This window comes from Amblyomma mixtum, chromosome 3 (assembly GCF_055824585.1).
Source record: "Amblyomma mixtum isolate Tamu chromosome 3, ASM5582458v1, whole genome shotgun sequence".
Classification (NCBI taxonomy): Eukaryota; Metazoa; Arthropoda; class Arachnida; order Ixodida; family Ixodidae; genus Amblyomma; species Amblyomma mixtum.
The window spans coordinates 367,717,690-367,743,435 of record NC_143014.1 but is presented as its reverse complement, the minus strand read 5'-3'; the positions used below and the strand labels follow the sequence as shown (position 1 = coordinate 367,743,435).

Here is a 25,746-nt window from a genome sequence, read left to right as displayed (position 1 = left end):
GGCCCGTGAATCCCGGAGTGAAGCCCAGCCCGGGCCCGGCCCAGCCCGTTTCACAGTAACGCTTGAGGCATACTGCTCACTCTAAGCTAGTAGACTGCTACTAGACCGATAAGAAACTGGCCGACAAAGGTTCTGAAACAACAGTCCGGCTTGCCGAAAGTTGATTCATTTTAACCCAGAAGGAAGTGATTAAGAGTAGTGCTCGCCAGGCCCGTCTTTTGGACAGTGATCTCGTGTAGGTGCGCGAAGATAAACTCGGAAGTTCCGAGAGCCAAATAAAAAGGGCTGCATACGCGCGTAATAGACTACTTTGCATTCTCCCATGATTTTAATCAGTTATATTTTGCCACCCGCGAATTATAACCATTAAAGCTGCCTAGCAAGCGGTAGGATGACATTTTTTTAGTGAACGCGATCTCACAGGTTGAACTCATAGCCGAACTGATCGCCTTTCAGCAGAAACGAAAAGCTAAGACTTGAGTATTTCACGGTGTGTGTTTTGAAGACTATAAGCGTCCTCCTTCCCGAATGCATTTCTAATAGTGTATAGGTATGTTTTGGGGTGCCGAACACCAATGGCCAATTAAGACCGGTTAAATTTTACTCTCGCTGGTGGAGCAGAAGATAACGCGCGAACCACGTGATAACTTACAGGGCAAAACACTTGTCATGTCAACCAGGCTGAAGAAGCAAGGAGGAATAGATGTGGTTATGTGATGAGATTTACAAACTCTCGCGAGCTTTTGTGGCTATTTCATTAACGAGACGTTCCGGTCAGCTAATCAAAAAGAAAACCAAACGCGCTTTAGTTTGTGAATTTTCACATGAGAAAAATATAGCTATAAAATAAAAGCTATGTTTTGGGGGCTTAAGGGCCCAAGGGGAGTCAGGCTGTGAAAGACACCGAAGCAGAGGGCTCCGTATCATTCCAACCACCCGGGTTTCTTCAACGAGCAATGATACTACAAAGTACATGGCTGTCATGCTTGCCGCCTAAAGAGAAATGCGGCCGCCGAGGCTAGGAGCCAACTCTGGTTTCCCGGCTCAGTAATCAAGCGCCTTGACCACTAAGCACCGCGGCGTGGAAATAGGGAAATAAATAAGTCAATCAATAAAGCTTAGTTTTTTTCTCAGCGCGTACTATAACCCATAGCTCATCCGTGTCGCTGCTCCTCTGCCGCAGTTGTGTACTTCACTCTGCAATAGTGAATGAATAGTCGGACACCAGCCGTTTCTATACGGACCCAAGCCCGGCTCTGGTCCAAGCCCGGCGTGGGCCCGCAACTTCAGGCCCGGGCCCGGCCCAGGCCCGGCAAAGCAGATCATGTCGCGGCCCGGCCCGCGGGCCGGGCCCGGGCTTTTGGGCCGGCCCGAGCCCGTGCAGTGCACTACTGCCATTGTCTTCGGCCTGCAGTCTCAAATGCGTCGGTTATCTTGCCGCGAAACAGAATTTTTGTTGAGAGAGACATACCGATGGTTTGCTCACTCCTCAACAAAGAAACTGCATGGAACACCAAAGCTTATACCGCGATATAAACGGCGGTGAGATTCCGCTTACTATACCGCTAGCCTGTGACACACGTGGTTGTCAATACACACGGCAGTAAATAGGATACTTGCCCAGTAGACTGAACTGAAGGAAGTTTCTGAAAGCAAAGAGAGACAAAGTGCTACGCGGTAGTGATGCTTTATGATATATGTACTGATGCTGGGCTAGGTTTTAGCAGAAGTTCAGCCTGTCTACAAATCCTATCAAGCGGAAAATCAAGACCCGATGAAATTGTTCGAATATCTGATGGTCCTTATGAAATCGACAGACCCAAAAGCATATTTGCCTACTTGCCGATAGAACGTGTTCACGGTCAATATCAACGAGCACCTCGACCCAAATCCGTACTTCGGTCACCGGTTTGAAGCAGCACTCCGAGACGCATGCTTGCCACGCCACGATGAAAAGTAGCTGCGCCTGTGTGCGCTTCTCAAATTTCGAGCGCAGCCGTGTTGGTCGTGGCACAACACAGCGATCGAGAGAGCGAAACCGAAACCGAAATCCGGCTACCTCTGCCTTGTTACGTGAGGGCCTGTTTCCCATGATGAATTCCATTATATTTTTCTTGGAGGAAGGAAAATTTAGATTTTTTTTCCTCCATGATATTTTTTATGATTAGGCTTCAAGATTCTGCAGTCACGCTCCCTCCTAGTTTTTTTTCCTCCATGTTTCCACCCATGAAGGAAGGTTTCCACCTCTGCTCTGGGCGCGCATGCGTAGTTTGTGCAGCGTGCCGCGGTTTGTGCCGTAATAACAAGGAGGTTATACTAATTAATATAATGTAGGAGGTTCAATAACAATAATGGTGTCTTCGGCTGAGACGAACTTGCTCCGTGCCGATGCGAAGAAAGTGACGTCACATGCTGCACGATTGGCACGTCTCTTTCAACCAGTGTCGAACGTGAGATACACTCGCAGAGTGCCGTCGCTCTCTTTGCCCTCTGTTCATAGTGGCCTCCGAGACCCTAATATCTCTCAGAGGCCACCCTTACGAGCGGTCGACGCGATCGAGGTCAGCAATTTGTAGAATTAGCAACAACTTCTTCAGTAGCAGCGCGTGGAACCATGCTTGAAACAGGCGTTTATAGTAACGGTGGGAAACGCGGGACTCACGATCACGCTTGTGAAATACTGCGATTATGGTAGTGCAGGTTTGTCAGACCCACGGAGAAGCATAGACCACACCACGGCGTTATGACTGCAGGTTTCAGTGCATACGCTGTACAGCTTCAGCTAGAGTAACTTCCGAAAATAGTGTCAACGATTCTCAATCATATCTCAGCTAGCCTTATTGTCGCTTTACTGCTGTTACAGTGCTCTAGAACCTTGGAAGGTTCTAGAGCACTGTACTGCTGTCCTTTAACGTGCGTTTACGTTGACAAAAAGTACGGCAAGCCGCAAGGCTCGTCGGTAGCGAAACTCTCTGCATCAACAGCGTCGTCTGCTCGCGCGCGCTGCACGATGGGATTGCACCGCTCTCCACCAGTGGTCTCCACGGTGGCACGGTGCTGCACCATCGAACGTACACGACACTGCGCGATGGGCGGCCAGCCGATCGTGTGACGCCGCACGAGTGCACAGAAAACTCCACGAGTGCCGTCAGCCAGCCTAATCGGGGAGTTTCGCATGTTGTGGCTCGCCCGCCGTGTGCTAGAACCGACAGAGGTGCTTCCCTGTTAGTTCCCCTTCCATCGGTCATCTTCATGTTGGAAAAATATGGTAACGCTTTTTTCATTGTTGCCGCTGTTGATCAGTTTGGTTCGCTGCTCCTGTTGATTCGGCTGTTCTAGTGTCTGAAGCTTGTGATAGCCCTCCGTTTAGGGTGATGTGTTGAGGCTGATATGTGACTTATCGTGGCTGTAGCTCTGTTTGTATCAAGATGGAGTTGAACGTGACACAATCAAGTCGCTGGAGGCGCACCCGTTCTTTTGTTTTCACTGGAGCGTTTCCCGTTGGTGCTCAAATGCAAGTCTGAGAGGTCGTTTCGTGTGTGATGAGATGATGTGTGTGTGTGTGTAACGGGGTCAAATTGCTAGTTCACGCTACTTCTGTGATTAGGAAATGCCAAGAAATATCAACGAAGGGGATCGCTTTGTAGTTCCTTCAGTCCAGCTGGCAAATAATAATCAAATTGTTATTTGCCAGGTCACTAAAGGAACACCGCAATGAGGAACCTTCAAACTCGTTCGAAATGGTCCTTTTTTTGGTCATCAGTTCTCTGTGTGGTCTGTATTTTCGATGGGAAAAAGTAGTGCAAAGCATGTGAACAGTTGGAAAAGAATAGCATTAAAACTCCTGGTAGTCTTCAGTGTGTGTAAGAATAAACTACTACACGCAGCGGGATATAATATGAGAACAACAGCTGTCTTGCCATTAATCACAAAGCGGCTGAAGTGACAGCATGTGGAAAAAATTGTCATGAGTGCCGCACTTGTGTGCCATGAATTATGCTCTGATGAGGTAGACATCTGCTATAAGTTTGGCAGTATGTGAAATGTTTTGTATGCACGTGTCTTTTACATGGCAGTTTCTGCCCTGCATTGTCACCGTTAGAAACAGCTGTAATGGATGCATGTTGCTTATTTTCATTAATTCCTCAAAGGCCCCATTGACGGGTATTGCAAGAGGGGTGGGCGTCTAAAACGGTGGTAAAGGTTAGAAATGGTTTTCGATGGCCGCCTTGAATTCGTGATGATCGGCGAACAAGGCAATGTTTGTGAGAAGGTCGTACCAGTCCATGGCTGTGTGCAGAAAAAATGACTTCTGAAGTGTTGTTGTGCGGGCACGCTGGGGGTAAATGGCTTTAGCATGGCTGTGGCAGGATAAACGGTGGGCTGAACAGATGAAGATGTTGTGCAATGGCAAAGTATGAAAAAAACTTGTGAAAGAGGCAGAGACATACTAGTTTGCAGAGACATACTAGTTTGCGGTGGGAGGCTAAAGTACGGAGGTAAAGCGGGGATTTTGATTCCGTAACACTAGTATAATAAGAGTAATTTGAAAGGATGAATCTAGCTGTGAGATTCTGAATGAATTTGAGCAAATTGATTAGATTAGTTTGGTGATGATCGAATGTAGAATGGGCATACTTCAGTTTGGTTCTGACAAGTGTTACATATGCAATAAGTTTGACAGTAGAGGATGCTAATGCAAGGTTACAGCGTAAGTTGCCAAGGATGTGATTAGCAGAGTTAACAATTCGGTTAATATGATTGCACCATGGTAGATGTGAATGCCTAGGTGTTTAATTCTGTCTGGTTTAGAGGACAGTCGTAAAGACGGTAGGTGGCAGTTGGGTAGTTATTACGACGGTGGAAAGACAGCAGAGAAGTTTTACTAACGCTTAGTTTCATAAGCCAGGTGTCACACCACTCTTGTATTCGCAGTCATGCAAGCATTGTGGAATCAGGGTGTAGAAGAGCCTTATGTAAAAATACTGGAACATACATGTAGCAGGTGTATAGGTACCATAGTCCTACATAAAGTCAGCAATAAAATTCCAATAATAAAAATTGTCAGGCAGGGAGACATGATCTTGCCAATGCTTCTCATGGCAAGTTTACAGGAGGTATTCAGAGGCCTGGATTGGGAACGGTTGGGGATAAGAGTTAATGGAGAATACCTTAGTAATCTGCGATTCACTGCTGACATAACCTTGCTAAGTCATTCAGGAGATGAGCTGCAAAGCATGATCATTGAGTTAGACAGGCAGAGCAGTACTGTGAGCCTGAAAATTAATATTCAGAAAACCAAAGTAATGTACAACATTAGGGAAGGGAACAGCAGTTTACAGTTGGCAGCAAGGTGCTGGAAGTGGTAAGGGAATATGTCTACTTAGGGCAGGTAGTGACCGCAGATCCGGGTCATGACTCCGGGACTAGAAGAATAAGAATGGGTGGGAGCACATATGGCAGGTTCTCTCAGATCATGAATGGCAGTTTACCAATATCCCTCAAGAGAAATGTATACAACAGCTGTATCTTACCGGTACTCACCTGTGGGGCAGAATTGTGGAGGATAACAAAGAGGGTTCAGCTTAAGTTAAGGACCGCACAGCGAGCTATGGAAAGAAAAATGTTAGGTGTAACGTTGAGACAGGAAGAGGGCGGAGTGGGTCAGGGATCAAGCGCGGGTTAAAGAGACAATGAGGAGAGCTCTATTAATATTTTTTTAAAAGCAAAATCCGATAGTTCGGCATTTCATAGCTTTGTTGCCACTTGGCCAGCAGCGAAAGATGCATTTATTTCTAAGAAATTTGGATTCGAAGTTGAAAAAGTTTTTCCCGCCGCTCTGATTCAAACTTGGGATTCTCTTATGACGACACAGGACTAAGTGATGTGAAACATGACGCAACGCAGACTCCGTGATTTCTGGCGGCGTGCAGTGCGGCCTAGCAGCAGCCGAAAAGAAAGTTACCGCCGGCCACACGTAGAACCGTCGCTTCGTTTACATTTGCACCTGCCTTTTGCCAGCGTTACAATGGATCCCGTTCCCAAAGTCGTCAACGAAGTTCTCGCAAATAGACACCTTTAGCACACCATGTACCTTGCTACCGTTAGCGGAATACCGGGAGCCCGCCTACTGCCAGTGAGCAGGCGCTGATTGGTCCCGATGCTGCAGGCGCGCGCGTAGCTGCCGGGTACGTGGCGCCATCTGGCGACGTCAAGAAGATTTGCGCATGCATTGGCTGCGCCTCAGTGATTCGTGGCTTCTCGTGTCCTAGTGTTGCTAGAACTATTGGTTCTTGCAACACTGTTTTGTCCTATGACGTCATCACGCTTGTACTTGCGAGTTTGGCCTGTGGCGGCGATACCTGTATTTTGGTTTTTGCTATTTTCTATGTTACAAGAGCTTTGTTGTCAGTATGAGTGGTGTTTTTGTAATCAGGGGCTGGTATTCTGTCGGTACAAGCTAACTTCAATTTCTCCTCAGTGTCCCTTTAAGGAAGAAAGGGGCTTGGGCAGGGCATGTAATGTGAAGGCAAGATAGTCTATTGTCCTTAAAGGTAACATACTGGATTCAAAGGGAAGGAAAGTGTTGCTGGGAGTAGCGGAAGTTTAGGTGGACGGTTGAGATTAAGAAGTTTCTAGGGATAGGGTGGCCGCACCTGGCACAGGACAGGGTTAATTGGAGAGACATATGGGAGAGGCCTTTGTCCTGCAGTGGCCATATTCAGGCTGATGGTGATGAATGTCAGACTGGTTCGTTCTGGGCTGGTACACTATGCAGTCACCAGCAAAAAGCCAGATGTTAGATGCGATGTTAAGGGGAAGATGGTTAATATAGATTAGAAAAGAAGGGGTCCTAGTATGGTTCCTTGAGGAACACCTGACAGGACAAGAAAAAGGTTGGATGAGTAGCAGTTAGCAACGACGAACTGAAGATGATTGCTTAAGAACTTGCTGATCCATGTTGAATACACATGGTTCAAAGTAAGGCACAAGAGCTTGAGTAGTAGGTGATGATAAGGAACTTTGTCGAAAGCCTTCTCGAAATCTAGAAAGAGGGCGTCAATGGGTAAGTTAATGGTGCACTAAAGAGGAATCTGAACTCGTCTTTTTATCGCGGGAACTCGATCTACACGTTCTGAGCATTCTTAGAGACTTCGAATTATGGCCCTGTGCGGCCAATTTCTCTAATTTAAATCGGATTGAACATCCCGGCTCCCACCCTCTTTTTTGAAATTGCCGCAGACGGTAGGAGGAGTCAACCAACCTTTCAGCCAGTCCCGTGGCAGCTTCGCTTTAGCTTTTATTTTGTTATTTAGGTTTCCGTGAATAATTAGATCCAACCACAGACTAGATAACTGCAAATTAGGCTCACGAAAATAAAAATACGCGTGGGCTTTTTGCTTTCGTCGATCGCTACGTATCACTACGACGATGGCAGAGCGGCAAGCCGCCATAGGACTGGCTGAGAGGTTGGTTGACTCCTACAGTCTGCGGCGAATTGAAAAAAAGGCGGGAGCCAGGATGTTTAATTCGATTTAAATTAGAGAAATTGGCCGCACAGGGCAATAATTCGAAGTCTCTAAGAATGCTCGGAACGTGTAGATCGAGTTCCCGCGGTAAAAAGATGAGTTCAGATTCCTCTTCAGTGCACCTTTAAGGTCAAGGTTTGAGTGGATGTCGTTAAGATCGGGCCGAGTTTTACAGGAATGGCTTTAATGGAAGCCAGGCTGATTGGTTTGGAAAAAAAAATTGACGGAAGACAAGAAATTAGCAGCCTTGGAATAAATAATGTGCTCCATGATTTTTGAACAAATACTTGTGATAGATATGAGAGTAGAGTTATTGGGTTATGATCGGTTACATTTTTGAGGACCTTGCAGTCTGCAGGAACAGAACCAGTGGTGGGCAAGTGCTGAAACGTGATGAATTATCAGCATGATCCCCCTGTGTGTTGGATGTGGTAGGAGTGCAGCTGAGTATTTCGTTCGTTGACAAGTGTTTCGCCTAATGTGCTAATTTTCGTTTTGGTTTCTAGGAATATTTCAGTGAATTACTAGCAGATGATTGGTGCTTTTGTTATTTGAAGTATGTGGCAATTTAAAATATGTCATGGAGGTTCAGTTTGCTTCGTTCAGTGAAAATCATGACTTATCTACTAACAATGAACAGTTATTTACAAAATCACTGCAGCTAACAGTGCTGTACAAATGTTGTGAGTGTTACAAGTGTATGCAGTAGGATTGAGAGCGGCATTGCATTCCTATCTTTGTTTTAATTGCTTGATTGTAAACTATGCTCTGAATTCCTTCTAAGAGCAAGGTGCTGTGTTGAACATGTTGCTACTGAACAAAAACTGTTCATTGCAAGAGGAAACAATTATACATGCTGCTACTGAAGAATTCTAAAAGAACCGGAGCTGCACTCGTATGTAGCAAGATGGGAACTATGTTTATATGGACAGGGTGGGCGTGTTCAAAACATTGAAGAGGTCAACACTGACCTGCGTTCACAGGGACACTACAGGATGGGAGCTCCAGGGGGTTACTGCTTTTCTCATGGTGTGTTAATGTGCTACTTTCCCTAGCCACCAAGCTTAAGCCACTAAAACTGAATTGATATCAGTGCTGTTAGTGATGGATTATGTCTGGCTGTCTGTCATTAACAGCACATGATCTGCTAGGCTGTAGATTGAAGAAGCTCTTGGGAGGCCATTCATATCTTCATGGGGGCTGAATTGAGGTTGGGCTCCTGTAGCATGGGCTGAGGCATCTGGCATGATCTAGCCTATTTCAAATTGCCACGCCCTATTAAAGGAGTATAGACACCAAATTTTAGTTGTGTGTTCTTTCTTTGTAATGATGCCCAAAACATTAGTAAACATGTGGAATTTGCCTCTGCACGATCAACAATTTATGATTGAACTTAGTCTCGTGTATCAGTTTTGGTCACGTGAGGCATAAAAAAAAGCGATATTAGTACTGCTTCTTCATTAATTGTCATTCCAGCTCTTAGGGCAGTCTAGCATAAGAGTTGTAGTGAATTAGAATGATGAGGCAGCAATTACATCGCAAGTTTTTTTGTCTCACAGATCCCAAACTGAACTTAGAGGCCACAACTGCTGTCCAACTGTTGAAACCGAAATGGCATGAGAGGAGAAATTCAGTTCTGGATTATTTATCATGTGTTGGTGGGTTCCACATGGCAATCCATATACACTGATGTCTTATACTCCTGTCCCACGGGCACCTTGAAAGGCTATCAAGTCTAGATCCGTTTAGGTTCTCAGGCGCTGTGGAACTTAGAGCAGTTGTGCCGCGGCTACTTGGAAGACTCGATCACCGTCCGTTGAGAGTTTCCGTCATCTTGCACCTAGGTGTTGCGGTACCATCATCACCGGCAATAATTTTGCAGGCATACTAGCAATGGCTAGCAATCACCTTACAAGTTTAACCTGAAAAGGTGAAAAACAAAATGTTTGCTACACTGTAATTAATCACTTGAAATGGAACTTTGTTTTCTTGGAAAGGCTGTAGTAGCATTCATGCACTTTTGAAGAGACTGGTGTTGGTTGTTTTTGTACCGCTGGCAACAGTGGTACTGTGCTTTGCTGCAGTGTTTTGTGGCCGAGCTTGCCTTTTTTTCTGAAAAGTAGTTGTATATTTTGAAGTCCCGTGCTTGTCAGAGGTGATACTACAGTGATTTTATTCCCCAACGTGTTGCTGGGTGCGCGCTTTGCTTCCAAGAGTGCACGAAGCCCCCGCTCGAAAGCTTTTGAGATCTCGGAAAAGTTCCGTGGGGCTCCATTGACTCAACAGACTAGTGACTCGATGGCTATTGGAGCAGCCTGTGTAGCAGTGGTCAGTTGGCCTTTGAGTTGATAGACTGTCGGTTCGAGGGCCTTTTAAATGGCCATGTGAGAGGGGTATTACACACCATTCCAATGAAAGAAACATGCAACCGTAAATATGTGCCTACTCTCCTTCAATCTTTTGAAATGACTATAGACACCTAATGTTAGTTGCATGTTTTCCACTTTTTAAATTAGGCATTAAAATGCATGGATCACCGCGTGGTATTGGCCTACGACCGCTAAATAATTTGTAAATAGATTTTTATATGTAACAAAAATCAGATATTTTGGGCTTGAATATCTGCTGTGTATCGGGGTGGATAGCGTCAGCATTTTTACCACTTGGGGCGGACAATATACTAGTGCAGTGTGCAAAGTTTAATCAATATATCTTTATTATTTCATTTTTAATTTTCAATTTCAAGATTTCTGTAATACTGCATCACGATCTTCAAACTGGAAAGGAAATTGAGAACAAACTAGTGAAAGTAAGTTGATTAAACTTCTCACACTGCACTAGTATATTGTCCACCCCAAGTGGTAAAAATATCGATGCTCTGCACCCCGATACACAGCAGGTATTCCTGCCCAAGATAGCCAAGTTTCAGTATATTTAAAAGGCTGCTGATTAAGTAAAATTCAACGAACGCATATTCTGAGACCATACAATACCAGATAAGCATCTATTCTATATGTGGGCCAAATGAAACTGTCGTAAATGAAGTAGCATCTTAAGAATCTTGCTCTGAAGTAGGTCATATCAACGAAACTGCCTACTTCATCATCGGCAATACCACCTCTTGTGCAGTTGATAATGCAGCTACACTATGCTGGTACGCATCGATTGACACAGTGTACATTAAGCTTTCAAAGAATGATCCTACGTTGTGCTGTTTAAACAAGAAAAACTTGCAGAATGCTTGTGCGAATGTAGCCTAAAACGGAGTATTCGCTAAGGTGGGGTGGGACCCCCATCTCAATAGGAGTAGTTGTCTGTATTTTCTGCCCCCGGCAAACACAGCATTGAGGATAAATGAGCTACTCTTCAAGCCCACTTGCTTGTATGCTTTGTGCTTTTTCATGGAGGTCAGGTTTGCGTTTGGGCTTTTGTGACATGACAGCAAGCGCTAAGGTTGCATGTTTTGTTCGCCTTTTGTGGCACGTTATCAAATGTACTATTGGCATTGCGTTTCGTTTAGACCCCGAAGAAACTGCTCGGGTGACCAACTTGTTTCTTTCCTGTGTCCAGGATGACCAAGATGACGTGCGGTTCAAAGAACTGCTGGTAAATCTGCGAATGCTGTGGTCTGACGAGAGGTTTCTGGAGAAGCAAGAAGACGTGTGGCGTCTGCTCAAGCGGGACATTCCTCGGAGAGCACGGTCCACCTGCAACACTGTTGATGACCTGCTGAACATTCTGGTCGACCGTGAGGTGATAAGAGCTCAGGAGGTGGTGTTCCTGGGGCGACTTGCTGCAGTGTTCTTGGTCAAGGAGGCGTCCGACCACATCCAGGCCTACGAGGAAATCCCCCTGGACAACAAGAGCTGCAGCCTGTGTGCTGCTCCCAGGCAGTTGCCCCTGCTGTGCCACCCTTCGTCTCAAGAAAACAAGAGTAAGGCATTCTTTTTTTTGCATCCTTCCTGCTCTTTTCACATGTTTGGTACATGGCAGCACCGTGTACACTGGAACACTGTGGACCCAAGCGCAATCCTGACAGTGGAGTGCTTGGGCCTCTGAAGCCACTCAGCAGAGGCAACATACCGCCCCAGCTTCATGTGGACAGCAGTATCCCAGGGCTGGCTGCACTAGGGGAAATCCTTTCCCTCTTTGACAGCTGAGCATACACCTTGGTTATGTCATAACAGTCCCAGACAAGATATTATGGGATGCAAGCACATGGAAAAAAAAGAACTGTGTCGTGGTCAAGATAACTAGTGCACTGAAAACCCAGAGCAGTGGCTGATCCACTGCGGCATTCAGCTGCTGATCTCAGGGTCGCAGGTTTGATCTCGGCCGTAGCGATTGTATTTCGAGGGAGACGAAATACAAAAAAGGCCATGGGCTGTGCGAGGCCTTCCACTACGGTCAAAGTCAGAGTCAAATTTATTTTTCAGCATCCAACATCCACAGGACAGGTTTTGTGCTGCTGGGGGGACAAGGCATGCGCCTTGTTGCACATGGCAGAGCGATGCAGAGCCAACATATTAAAGTGCATGCAAGTTGAAAAAACAAGCAAAAGATTTTTAAAAATGTTGTCAGCAAAGACAAACTCAGGACTAGTGCATTTTCACTTATGTATAACCAAAAACAAAGAAAAGGGAGGATATATCAAGACGAATTAAAATGTAAGGAGCAAATGCAAAAAACAAGAGTGGAAAAAACTGGTTAAACTAATGCCATAAATTAGGCAAGGTTATGCCCGTAGAACTTATTAAGGTAGAAACTTAGGACAGTTGGAAGGCATTTGAAATCATATTTGCTAGCTCTTATTTGGACACAAGGGACAGAAGAACACATACGTACTGGACAGATGCTAGTATATGTCCTGTGCATATGTGTTCTTTTGTCTCTTTGTCCAAGTAGGCGCTAGCAGATATGATTTTGAATGCCCATAGAAATTCTAGAAAAGTACAAACTCGAGGAAAAGTAGTAATATGCCTGTAAAGTGAAATCACAAAAGGCTGATTAAAATGATTAAAAGTGAAGAGTACATTCTTTAGGAACGTGCCCCACCATGGTGGCTCAGTGGTTGCGGCGCTCGGCTGCTGACCCGAAAGACGCGGGTGCAATCCCGGCCACGGCGGCCGAATTTCGATGGAGGTGAAATTCTAGAGGCCCGTGTACTGTGCGATGTCGGTGCACGTTAGAGAACCCCAGGTGGTCGAAATTTCCGGAGCCCTTCACTACGGCGTCCCTCATAGCCTGAGTTGCTTTGGGATGTTAAACCCCAATAAACCAAACCATAAACCATCTTTAGGAACGCGGGGCTACGAGGTGCCTTTCATAGCTCTCCATGTGTCACTTTGGGACATTAAACCCTGCAGTTTAAAATTTTGCTAGTTTAATGAAAAGCCTGGAAGCATGGGAGTACATGCGTGCTCCTTCCGCTGGAAGAATTACCAGCTGACTGGGTAGGAAGGCAGCACAGCCCCCCACACATCCCCCCAGAAACATGCCATTCACATCCCCCCAGAAATTTTGTTTCGGACCGTACATTCAATGTGAATGGATGTGAGTGCCCCTAAAGCTTGGCCCATCCTCTCTTTGGGCTTCGTGGTGCATCACTGCTGTGCAGTGATTGGGGATGAGTACCCCCTTGTCCCATTTTTGATTGCCACCCCACTAATGCACCACCTAAATTCTTTCTCAGGATTCAGGGTAACTATCTGCATATTCATGTCAACAGCGAGGATCACCTCTCCATTTTTACTACTTCCAAAAAGTTTCTCAGATGCAATGGGCCTGTGTTATAAGTTAACAAAAATGGCAAGGGGATACCTTCTCACAGAAGTTTGCAGTAACCAACATGAGAAGCTTGCACATCTTGTGTACTGCATGGTGTACCCATAACTGTTAGCCTGCACCAATCAGTGAGCCCTGTCCTTGGTGTTAGCTCGAACGACAACCGCATGCACCTTGCTAAAGAAGACCTGAAAGGATTGGAAGGATTGCTGTCCCTAAAGATTTAAAATTAAAATCAACTAAAGAATTACAGATAACATGAAAAGCAAAAGTTAAGAGAAATGAATCCACCATGAAAATTAGGAATTACTCACCAAGTACCTCATTTGTACCTTTGCTTCCAGTATAGTACCTGACTCGGTAAAACTCTGTGGCGCCCTGTATACCATATCCATGCTACTATTTGTTAGAGGTATGGCCGAGTATCTTAGGAGCATTTGGGGTCATTTACATGTGCTCAACTGCATCACGTGAACTGGGGTGGTGGTCTCCTACTTATTTGCCATCATGTCTTGTCTGGAAGGAAGAAAAACCCGCCATATTGGCTGAGTGGCTGCAGCATTGGTTGCTGAGCACAAGCTCTCAGGGTCTAGTCCTGACTGCAGCGGCCGTATTTTAGTGTAGGTAAAATGCAGAAATGCCTGTGTGCTGTGCAATGTCGGTGCCTGTCGAAGAACCCAAGGGGTTCGAAAGTAACTGGAGCCCTCCACAAGTGCAAATCATTCTCGCCCCCTCCTTTTGACCCCTTCTTGATCCCTCTGCTCATGGCACAGTTTAGATGTCCACCACCGTACTGCGCCTTCCCTTTCATCATAACCACCCCCCCTACTTGACCACTCGTCGTCGTCATCATCATCAGCCTGACTATGCCCACTGCAGGGCAAAGGTCTCTCCGATGTCTCTCCAATTAACCCTTACTACTTTAAAATTCTCTCAGTTATATTACCCTTTCGTGATGAACCCCCTTCGAGACTGCCATTTGCATATTGGAAGGTAAAAGTAGAGCTATGGCTTAATTGATCAGAGGCAGTTTTTTTTTTCTTACTAACGAAATTGGAACTTATTGCTATTCAACAGACTTCATGAGGCACTCTTTAAACATTAAAAACTGCTTAGAGGATTTCCTTGAAGCCAAGGAAATCCAGTTCCTTGCAAGAGGGCGGAAGCTATCTTGCAGATAGCGAGATCTGGCCCTGACAAATGAGGAAGTGAGGCTTCCGTCCCCTTGTACAGTAAGGAACTGGATTTTCTTGGCTTGTCAAGGTTGTTGTGCATTTGAAGGCAACATGTGTTTGGTGCGCATGTGCTTTGTTGTTGAAGGAGAAAGAAGGTGTTGGCACAGTAAACCGGTTTTTAGTCTACGCTCCTCCCGTGTGATTCTTTCCTGTGTCCCGTGCTTTCCGCAGTTCTTTATGCTTAAAGAATGTTCTACCAACTACCCCCCATTACACTCTTCTAGAAGCCGCCACGGTGGCTCAGTGGCTATGGTGCTCGGCTGCTGTCCCGAAAGACGCGGGTTCGATTCCGGCCGTGGCGGTTGAATTTCTTTGGAGGAGAAATTCGAGGCCCGTGTAGTGTGCGATGTCAGTGCACGTTAAAGAACCCCAGGTGGTCGAAATTTCCGGAGCCCTCCACTACGGCGTCTCTCATAGCCTTAGTCGCTTTGGGACGTTAAATCTCATAAACCATAAACCAAACACTCTTCTAGGTGAGACTCCCTGTCAGAATTTTGAAATGTTTTTGAAATAATTCACTCTGTGGGCAGTTCTTCTAGTCAGGCTGGCCCTGAAGCTTGACAGCAGTTTGTATTTGGTAATTATTTTTGTAACTTGTTTTATGCGTTACATGAGGGGGGGGGGGGGGGGGGGGAATTCATCAAAGAAAACATCAAATTTATAATACAAAATACAAAGAGCTGAAGCCAGGAATAAGCAAGCTAAGAAGCAAGGTACAAATTAATAAGAGACAGGAAAAAATGACTGGGAACAGGTTTTGAAAAATAACAAAAAATACACATATAGCAAGGTAGGCAGATAAACTAGGTCAGAAAAGATAACAAATGGAAGTTACGAAATACGGCATCTAATGTTTCTCAGAACATATCGGCTACACACACCCCAAGCAAACAGAAAAAAAAAAGTGAACTGAAAAGAGAGCAAAACACTCATCACTCTACTTTGCAAGGTTCTTAATTTGACAAAAGAGCTGTTGAAAAGGATGATGTTTTAGCAGTAACTGCAGTACTAGAAGGAAGTGAATTCCACTCTTTAATAGCCAGGACCAGTGGTAAGTGTTTGTATCGTTCTGTGCAAGCGAAAATGGGTTTAATGTTCTTGATATGGTCTACACGAGCCGATGTGTGAGGTGCCAGAAGGATGTGAATATCCAAATGGTGTGTTGCTGTCGTTGAGTGCATAGAAAAAGGATAAACAGCTGAATTTTCTGCATGTGACCAGTGGCAGTAAAGTAATGCTAGCTAACTATTAGCTTTATGGTTGGTTGTAGGGCAAAAAAAAAAACAGGACGAGAGTGGTTTGGTTTATGGGGTTTAACGTCCCAAAGCGACTAAGGCTATGGGAGACGCCGTAGTGGAGGGCTCCGGAAATTTCGACCACCTGGGGTTCTTTAACGTGCACTGACATCGCACAGTACACGGGCCTCTAGAATTTCTCCTCCAAAGAAATTCCAGCCACGGCAGTTGAATTTCTTTGGAGGAGAAATTCAAGAGGCCCGTGTACTGTGCGATGTCAGTGCACGTTAAAGAACCCCAGGTGGTCGACATTTCCGGAGCTCTCCACTACGGCGTTTCTCATAGCCTTAGTCGCTTTGGGACGTTAAACCCCATAAACCAAACCAAACGAAACCATTCTTGTCCTGTTTTTTTTTTTTTTTGCCCTATAGCTAGGGTTTTGACTTTTCAGTTTTTATTTTTTGAAAGTTCGTTCGGCTTGAAAGTTCGGCAGGCTTTGGTCTTATATATGTTTCAGTCCTCATCATCATCATCATCAGCCTGACAATTCACTCCGCAGGACAAAGGCCTCTGTCATATCTCTCCAGTTAATTGGGCCCTGGGCCAGCTGTGGCTAAGAAAGTGCTAATCAGAACTTAAGTGTCATTGGGACAGTATTGCTGGCAACTATGTGAAAACTGCCTGTAGTCTATATTTCTACTAGTCCTGAATTGTTCTTTGAGTTGGAATTCTTCAAACTTACAGGACAAATAAGCTTTACAAGAACAAGCTTGTGCATGTGCATGATCTTTTGTGCAGTCTTGATGCCCCACTTTAAGTGCTTGCAAAAATAATGGAAAAGTTGTGCTGGTAAGCTCATCTCAGTTTTTAAGACTGACGCAGCTACGGCTAACTTTCAGGAAAATCTTGCCTTTTGCATTAATTTTATTCTGATTTCTAAGCATTTCAGCACTTAGGGATTTATAAAAATACTTATTGCGCCTCTTATTATTTTCTTTTAGGCCGGAAGGAGCTGGTCTGTGCCATCTTGTACCTCTGTGAATACAAGTGTCCGTGGAAGAATGTCGTTCGTGCTTTTCCCAAAAACCTGAACGTCAAGGAGGCCGAGATTGAGCGACTGGAAGCAATGAAGTGTGCCTCACAGCCAACGCGCAAGCGCTGCCCTACCTGTGCCGGTTTCGAAGTTCTGGAATCCTGGAGGCGGAAGCACCCACAACATGCCACAGTGAAGCTGCTTCTGCAGTACCTGGCCAGCGAGCGGGTCAATCGAAGCTACGCTGACGACATTGAAAGTGGCTTCCACATGAGCATGACTGTGAGCGTGAAGTGCCTGCTGCTCAAGTCAGGATACGAAAGGCAGGCAGAGCGAGGTGAATCCGTGCCTGTAGAGTTAGTCTCTGCACAAATTTTGAGTCGGGACACCTGTGTGAGCTTCTGAGTTCTGTATAATACCCTGCTACAGGGTCGGTTTGAATGCCTTGTTGCTACGTGAAGTTTTTTGATGCAATTCATTTATACGACATTCAAGACTTGCAGTGCCTTGAAAACGCAATCAGAGCCCGCACAGACCAATAGCCGCTGCCATCGCTTTGCCCCACCCACAGCAGCGCTGTGTGACTGCTTTTGCTTAGTGAATGTTGATTTCAGTTACTGTTGCTTGTTTAGCAAATAACTCATGTACTTGCTAAGTAAGTGCTTGAATGTCATAGCACACCATTGAGCATTTACCCCTGAGCGTGAAATTTCCACAGGAATGCGCCGATGACGACGGCTGCACCCCAGTACACTTGTTTACATCGTTGTATACAAACAGCTAGTGCTCGTTTGCATGACGCAGAATGTAAGCTGTGTTTTTATTATAATAAAAAACTCTCTTCTCTTCTGTACGGGTTGTGCCCTTTGCTTGTTTATGCAGTGCAACAACTCTGTAAGAAGCGTCGATGCGGTCATGTGCCTGGGAGATGCTTGGTAACCAGGTCTGCTTTCTCCGATGTAGCAACTACTTGATTTTCAGTCACTTTATTTAAAAGTACGTTCGATGACTGTTTGCATTAATTGAAATGACCTTATTTGTTATCAGCAAGTGACGGCGACAACTGCTGGCCACCTAAAGCATTGCTTGGCAGTCTGGGTCACACCGGCACTTCCTGTTCACTGTATGTGTGTCCTGTGATGTAAGCAGTAGTCAATTTCAGGTCAGTGTTTCCAAAACTACTTGGTTGACCCCTTGCAGTCACTAAAACTTGGGAATTCACTCTCCACAATCGCCGAATTTGCACACATAAGCCCTGTGGATTGCTTGGTCTACTTGTTGCAAAAGAGGGAAACTTTAGGAATTTGGCAAGTGTTTATCACTGGTGAGTATTGAAGTGTATGCGTGTGAACTGTAGCTGTTAGCTTTGCTTATATCTAATATGGACAAGGTGGAGACAAGCGCAGACACATTCACGCTGTCAACTTTGTGGGTTCGTCAACACCGGAGTGACGGTGTGCTAATTAAGAAGCACTTCGCCCACATATCGCGGGTTCGGGCCGGAGCAAGCTCAGGGCACTGCCAGTGTTTGGTGCACGCCTGCGCTCTCGCTCCGAAGGAAGGAAGGCGCAGTTATTTGAGAGCACAAGTGTTTATTACACAGAAAGCTGCATTACATAACACTGCACTAATCCCCAGACCTCGGTGCAACCCATAGCCCCGCCGCAGCACCCGAAAGCGGGCCCGCGGAGCCGCGCGCGCAAAGCAATGACTACATACGCGCGGGACAGCACAGCTAAGGGCGATCGCATGCCGCGCGGCCAACCAAAGAGTTAAATCGCGCGCAACGCAACACGAGGGAGGATAGGGTATACGCGGAGCACATCTTGACGACACAGGTTGCACATCGATGGCTCATCGCGCGTCGTCACCGGCAATGGCCGGCGATGACGGAGAACGAGCCAAATCAGGCCCTCCCGAATCCGGAGTGCGTCGGCGCCTCACAGGCGGGCTACACGACTCAGGAGGTTCGGGCCTGGACTCAAGCATACATACTAGATACGCACGTTAAAGCACCCGCGCTCTTGGGCCCCCGGCAAAGGCCGGGGCACCCGGGAGCCAAACTCTACGCACCTTTCTGCTGCCCGAGTCGGTGGCGATCTCCCCGCTCATTTCCCGCTCGGGACCTCTCGCCGAAACAACGCCCCCAACTGTCACTCGGAGTGACCCAATGGGGACGCGAGGTCGAAGCGGGAAGAACGGAAGGGAGGGTGATTTACTGCGGTTCTCGGAAGAGCTTCCCTTGCAAGAGAGGACAGGCAGCGCGGCTGCCCAAATTCCGCTCGCGGACACCCCACGGGGAGTCTCTCTAACGAGCGAAACGGCAGAAGCGGGCGCGCACTCGGGTAGCCCAAGAAGCTCAATCCCCACATCCCCCTCTTCTTAAATGCCCCCGTCCCTCTGAAAACAGAGCGACAGTCATTACACAAAACGCAAAACTGTCTGAGCTAGCATCACTGAACTACCATACCAGCCTTTCGCCATACCTCCAGCCCTTAAACACACCCACACAACAAGATTACTGAAAATTCTAACTACAAAACATCACACACGCCGCACTACGCAATAAGTGCACACAAGTATTCGCGCCATAGAAAATTACAAATGCGGTCACTCGAACATCACATAATCAATGCACTCTGCATATATCAATCATAGCTATACATCTTTACATAAGTCAAAATCTAGCATATATATACGTGCGTACATGCTGTCACAATGAATCGGAACGCGCACGACGGGGAGCCGGAAAACGTTCGCCACAATTAGCCGCCGGAGCCGATACATCCGACGGAATCGGTCGGTCCTGATGAACGGCAACCGATATGCACCGGAAGCAGCTCACCCCGACGTCGTCGCGCCGCGATGGCGGTGCTCTCCAGGCACCCGATGCTCTGAAGACGGTGTCTCGGCAGTGCTACGGTGCGGACAGCCCCGCGCAGGTTGCCTCTGAAGTTCCGCTGATTCGGCTTTGGCACATACCGCCGAGCCTGGGGCTCGCGCACACGCACTCAAGGAACCAGGAAGCGGCGACAGGCGTCCCAAAACGAAAGCATAAACATGGCGATTCCATGGCCCTGGTCCACTGCAAGGCTCCTGACGGGCAATAATACCACTGAACAAGAAAAAGTATTTACAAACAAACACAATTTCCCCCACCCCAGCGGGCGAGCGCCCGACGACGCTACAATGGTCCGGGGTAAGGAGGAATGCGAGCAACTGAGACGCTGACCGCGAGCACACACACATTCCGAAACGTCGCTAACAAGCATACCCCTCAGCGGCTTCTTTTTTTTTACTTTCTCTTCCCACATCTGGGCCCCGTTCGACGGATTCATGCCCGCGCACACAGCCTCTCCGACATCTCTAGAAACACTTGGCGAACGAGAGGCGCAAACGGCAGCAGCTATGCGGCGACCAGGCACAGTGGAAAGGAGGAGGGCACCGGCCCACGCCCACGCACGGAGGAAAAGAAAGCTTTTCACCCCCACAGCAACAGGCCCTCCCGGCTCTTCCGGGAAAAAAAAGGAACCCCGCACACGACCCTTCGCGCCACAATGAGACAAAGAAGGCCCCTTTCCGAAGTGACCGGAAACGTGGTTGCTTATCTACAATACTACACTGTACATATGCGAGAAAACAAAGCACTTCAAACACATACTATACAGACAGGAAATATTTAGCACGAAAATACACTTTGAAACATTCACGGCACTGTACAGAAACGAAACATGCATTCTTCCACTCACATATCGGGCTGAAGGCTCAGCGAAGTAACTCGCTCCGGGAACGCCGCGGAACGGCCTCGCCAAGGCGAAGGCTGGTAAAGTCCGAGCTCAGCTCTCAACGGAAGATGTCCCGGTATCAAGCACGGGACAAAACACAAAAGTGAATGTCGTCTGAGGAGGCACCGAAGAGACAACCGAAAGCGGTCGTATGCTTCGGTCGTGCCCGCTTGCCAAAATGTGAAATCAGTGGACCTCAGCATCACCTATCTCGCTCACAACAGTAAGCGATCAAGTCGGCAGCGTAACCCGACTTCTCCGTGTGCTACAGAGGACACGAACAAGACGAGAGAAAAAACTGCGCGTAGAAAGGAAAGATCCTTTCGCGCCATCTCCACCCTGTCTCTCGCCGCGGAACAAAGGCTCGCGGGTATCCCTAGGGCTGGACTTGGCGGATCGGCTCTCAACACCTCGAAAGCGAGAACGAGTGCCTTCCCACGGTAAATCTGCGTTACTGACCCTCAACACCCGTGGGTCGTGACGGAACTTCGTTAATTTAGAAAGAGATGCTGCGACGCTGTTGGGTGGGCTCGATATTCCAGCACGAGCCGTCATGACCCACCAGGGCAAGCCCCGGGGACGCCATTTCCGTCTGGCTTCGGCCCCTCGGCGCACGCTGCAATACAAGCTAGCGTTACGGCGCCAGGTCTCTCTCAAGAGACAGAATTCCACGGCCTCATGCACGCGACGCAATACCAGCGACTTTCCGACGCATTGTCTCCCTAAGACTACCGTGAATTCTAAACGCGAAAGGGGTCACCGCGCTGGGCCCTGAAAAGCTCTTTGGGCTGGAGATAATCCTAGCTGCTCCCAAGGAGTCCGGCTAGTTTTGCCGCCCTTACATAGCGTCTTACCAAGCCAGGCCTCTGCTCTGCCACTCCTCGGCGCGGCGCGGGGATGCTCGTACGCGTAGTCCCCTTCGGCGCCAGCGCGATAGCATGCACGCAAAAGGCGGCTGACCGAATTGCTTTAGTTCCGAATAAAGGTTCCTTTCTCAGGCATCCAGCGACCCGAAATTACGAATTCGCAAGTTTTCTAACAAATCCTAACTACCCGCAACGGAGGATAGAAAGGCTTCTCATGCGCGTTACCACCTGGCTTAACTAGCCCTGAAGCTTGCAACAGAATGCAGTAACTACAAAGGTAGGAACTGCCCCACGTTGGTGCGCCAATTATGTGGGTTCGTCAACACCGGAGTGACGGTGTGCTAATTAAGAAGCACTTCGCCCACATATCGCGGGTTCGGGCCGGAGCATACATACTAGGCGCGCACGTTAAAGCACCCGCGCTCTTGGGCCCCCGGCAAAGGCCGGGGCACCCGGGAGCCAAACTCTACGCACCTTTCTGCTGCCCGAGTCGGTGGCGATCTCCCCGCTCATTTCCCGCTCGGGACCTCTCGCCGAAACAACGCCCCCAACTGTCACTCGGAGTGACCCAATGGGGACGCGAGGTCAAAGCGGGAAGAACGGAAGGGAGGGTGATTTACTGCGGTTCTCGGAAGAGCTTCCCTTGCAAGAGAGGACAGGCAGCGCGGCTGCCCAAATTCCGCTCGCGGACACCCCACGGGGAGTCTCTCTAACGAGCGAAACGGCAGAAGCGGGCGCGCACTCGGGTAGCCCAAGAAGCTCAATCCCCACAACTTTTCGGCCTGAAGTTTTTGCTCGGCTGCCGATTTGCTGAGAACATGAAGGGCGACCGTCCGCTGATCGGATATGTGGGTGTCGTCGGCCTGAAAGACATTCAGCTGACCTAAAAGACGCAGGTTTAATCCCGGCCACAGCGGCCGAATTTCGATGGAGGTAAAATTCTAGAGGCCCGTGTACTGTGCGATGTCAGTGCACGTTAGAGAACCCCAGGTGGTCGAAATTTCCGTACGGCGTCTCTCATAGCCTGAGTCACTTTGGGACGTTGAACCCTTCTGAACCAAACTAAATCACTAAGTAACTAAGTTCTGACGATAATCGTTTTTAGCTGTCACAGTTAGGCAACTGGTTGCAATTAGATATTTGTTGCTGGACATTAGTAACAGCCTTATCACCTTCGGCGCTGTGGCCGAGCATTTGGCGACATTGTGCGAAAAGACATGAGTTTTCACAAGGCATGCAGGAAAAGCAACCCCTGCAATGCATCTGACTAGTCGAAATAGCTAAATTTAGTCGAGCCATAACATTGAGGGTAATCGCTTTTCCGAAATTCTGAAAACTGATGTGGCTATTACTAATGACTGGCTACAAAATGTCAACTTTTGAACTGCTGCACCAATTTTGATAAAAATTTCTGGAATGGTTTAGCTTCTTGTCATTAGATTGCATGCAAGATTTCATTATCATAGCACAAGCAGAAAAAACTTATAGCTGTCATATAGAGCAATAAGGTCTGTGAGCTTGGGAAAACTATCATTGAAAAAATAATTAAATGCTAATTCTGATTAAGTACTTTACATGTGGTTTATAGTGCAGGATATAAAGCCAGTCACGTGTTTTTTATGTCATTTCTGCAAAAATGTCTTTACTTTATAAACGGTGTTTGCTTTTTTTTGTTATATGTTAGCCATGTGATAATTATTTTAGAAAAATTTAGGGATCTAAAAAGTATCTCTTCCTGTTCCTCATAAAATTTCAGTCCATAAACCACTTTAAAGGTAGCTTTTCATGAAGTAGTTTGGAAATGGTAGCTTTCCTAATGGTTTTGTTTTCCCAAAAAGTGCAAACTGAAAAAAAAAAAGGTTAATTTCAGTACATGCCATTTAAATTTATGACCAAAATAAATAAAATACCCTGCTGCATAGGTTGGGCCCTTCTCTTCCAATACGACACTGTTCTGTGACAGCTCCTTCAAGTTTTCTCTTCTTTTGAACTTTAGAGCTGTCCAGCACCACCCTTGTTGGTGCTCATGAAACGCTTTCACTGGCTGCCTGGTTGGTTGGAACTGATACAAAATAACCAGCTTCGGACACAAGCTAGAACGAGGTTTGGCTTAAAGGGAAGCTGCATAGGTTTTAGAAATCGAAGAGCTTAAGCGTGTCGAATGTGTGAAACTTGCAGGTAAAGCCTGCAAACTCTTTTTGGTCTAGCACTTGAAATAGTGAAGTAATCGCCGATTAAAATCCGGACGCCCTTCAAGCTTCTCCGCAGCGCACAACGCCAAGTGGGGGGCGTGTGGTGACGTCATCAAAGGTATCGGTGCATTTCCAAAGCACAAACGCCTGCTTTGAAGGAAAAAAACCAGTGTCACCGAAGACGAACCCTGCCAAGAGTTGTTTGGCAGCGTCTAAAGCGTCAGGGCAGGGTGTGGCGGATGACAGCGGTAATTTAAAATCATACCTTCCGTGACGTCACGCTGAGTTTCCCTGCACTCCTTCGGTGCGTTGAGGAGAAGCGCAAAATTCAATCGTCGATTACGTCACTATTTTATATGCTAGTGCAAAAACACTTGGCATGCTTTACCTAGAGCCTAGATAGATTTGAATCCTTGAATATCGCAAAATTCTCAAAAAAGTGTTGCAGCTGCCCTTTAACAAGACTCCAAGTGGCACAAGGAAAGCGTTGGAAGGTCACGTGCTCTGTCTTCACCAATTTAAGCTTCTGTTTCAGTGTCCCAGCCAATCCACAGTTGCCACGGACAAAGATCATCATCATCATGCCCACTGCAGGCGAAAGGCCTCTCCCAATTAACCCTGTCCTTTGCCAGCTGTGACCACCGTATCCCCGCAAGTTCTTAATCTCATTCACCCACCTAACATACTGCCACCTCCTGCTACGACTGCCTTCTCTTGGAATCCACTCATTACTGGATTCATTAACTCCACTCATTAACCTCATTACTGTCATTACAGGGAAAGACCTCAAAGGATATGCGAATATTTTTATATCTGCTCCCAATAGTGTAGCTGCCCTTCAAGACTTCCCAGTTTGTAATTTGCAGATAAAGGGTTCGATTGGATGTTGTGTGGTATGTCACTCCACCCTTTGGTTCACATCTTCAATGTTGGTGATCAAATGCTAAAGTTGAATATTATAAGATCATTCTTCTCTGTAAATTCAAATATGTTCTTCCCTTTACAGTCTGTTTTCCTACTTCTCCGAGCTACTTCTCAGCACTGAAGTCAGCCTCATTAATACATCTTTGTTGAACTGTGTACACCAAAACACATTAATATGTTGTTTGGTCTAGTTTAGCTGGTGTTGGGTTAATGTTTTTGTTTGGTAGACAGAAGCAGTTGATTAGTGTAATATCTTTGTTACTCGACTGCAATGGCGGCCTATTGTTTGAGCATCGTCTTCCCAAGTGGGGGTTGTGAGGTTCAATCCCCAGTGTCGCCACTCAGCTTCCCTTGGGTGAAAGGCTTGGGAAATGGGTCTCTGAACCCCGCCCTTTATTCATTAAAGTCTCTCCCTTGAGTAGATGAAAAACAGCCACTGCTCTTTGGCCACAGATGCCCTTGAGCCATAAAGATTCAGCATTTTCGATATCCTTTGTGGCTCTAAATATTACTGTCTCCTTGACTGTAAAATGGGCTAACACTTGTATACTCTGTGTATTATACTTGCTGTTTTGGGGTTTATGCTTGCAAAGATTATTTTGTATTACTGGGAAGCGTATAACTTGCTGGTCAGGTGACATGGTTTCTGGATTACAGATAGGTCGTGTGTGTTGTAAGCGTGATAATCTCATTGTCTAGTTTGATCTGAATGTACGTAGATAGATTTCTAGATAACATATCTATTGTGTTTGCTAGGCTGAATTGCCTTTGGCTTTGTTTTGTTGTTCTGGGGGTTGCCATGGTGCCTCCTGTCGTTTATGTGATGCATTGTGTTATCTTCTCTTTTTCCTTGGTACATTTGGCAACGGTGAAATAGTAGCGAGTGGTTCACTGTCTCCTTTGAGTGGCCAGTGTTCAAGCATATGAGGCAGGAAGGGCCACTGTTGTCGCATTCCTTTGCGTTGAGTCCTCTTTCAAAGCAGTTTTTGCATCTCTACGATGCTTTGCGCTCACAAGTGCTACATAGAGCTGAGGGACATTTGGTGCACCTTGGTAGCCTCAGGCTACTCTGCATTGGGTATCTTCTCCATCTGATGGTTAAGTGCAGTTTGTCCTTCATTGTCTTGTTGGCCTTTTTATTCAAGGCCATGGTTACAGCATTG

General features: G+C 46.7%; 1 protein-coding gene across 2 annotated transcripts; it reads left to right on the top strand.

The window, feature by feature from the left end:
• The first annotated feature begins 3,039 nt into the window (after positions 1 to 3,039).
• On the top strand, positions 3,040 to 17,669 carry LOC149356699 (uncharacterized). Of its 2 annotated transcripts, none has more exons than XM_089584290.1 (3): positions 3,040 to 3,268; positions 11,100 to 11,463; positions 16,785 to 17,669. In XM_089584290.1, exons 1-3 carry the CDS (start codon positions 3,266 to 3,268, stop codon positions 17,219 to 17,221), a joined length of 804 nt encoding a protein of 267 aa, XP_089440416.1. In that variant the 5' UTR covers positions 3,040 to 3,265; the 3' UTR covers positions 17,222 to 17,669. The 2 variants fall into 2 exon arrangements, with proteins under 2 accessions (XP_089440416.1, XP_089440417.1); XM_089584291.1 differs by lacking the exon at positions 3,040 to 3,268 and adding an exon at positions 3,366 to 3,514.
• The last annotated feature ends 8,077 nt before the right edge of the window (positions 17,670 to 25,746 follow it).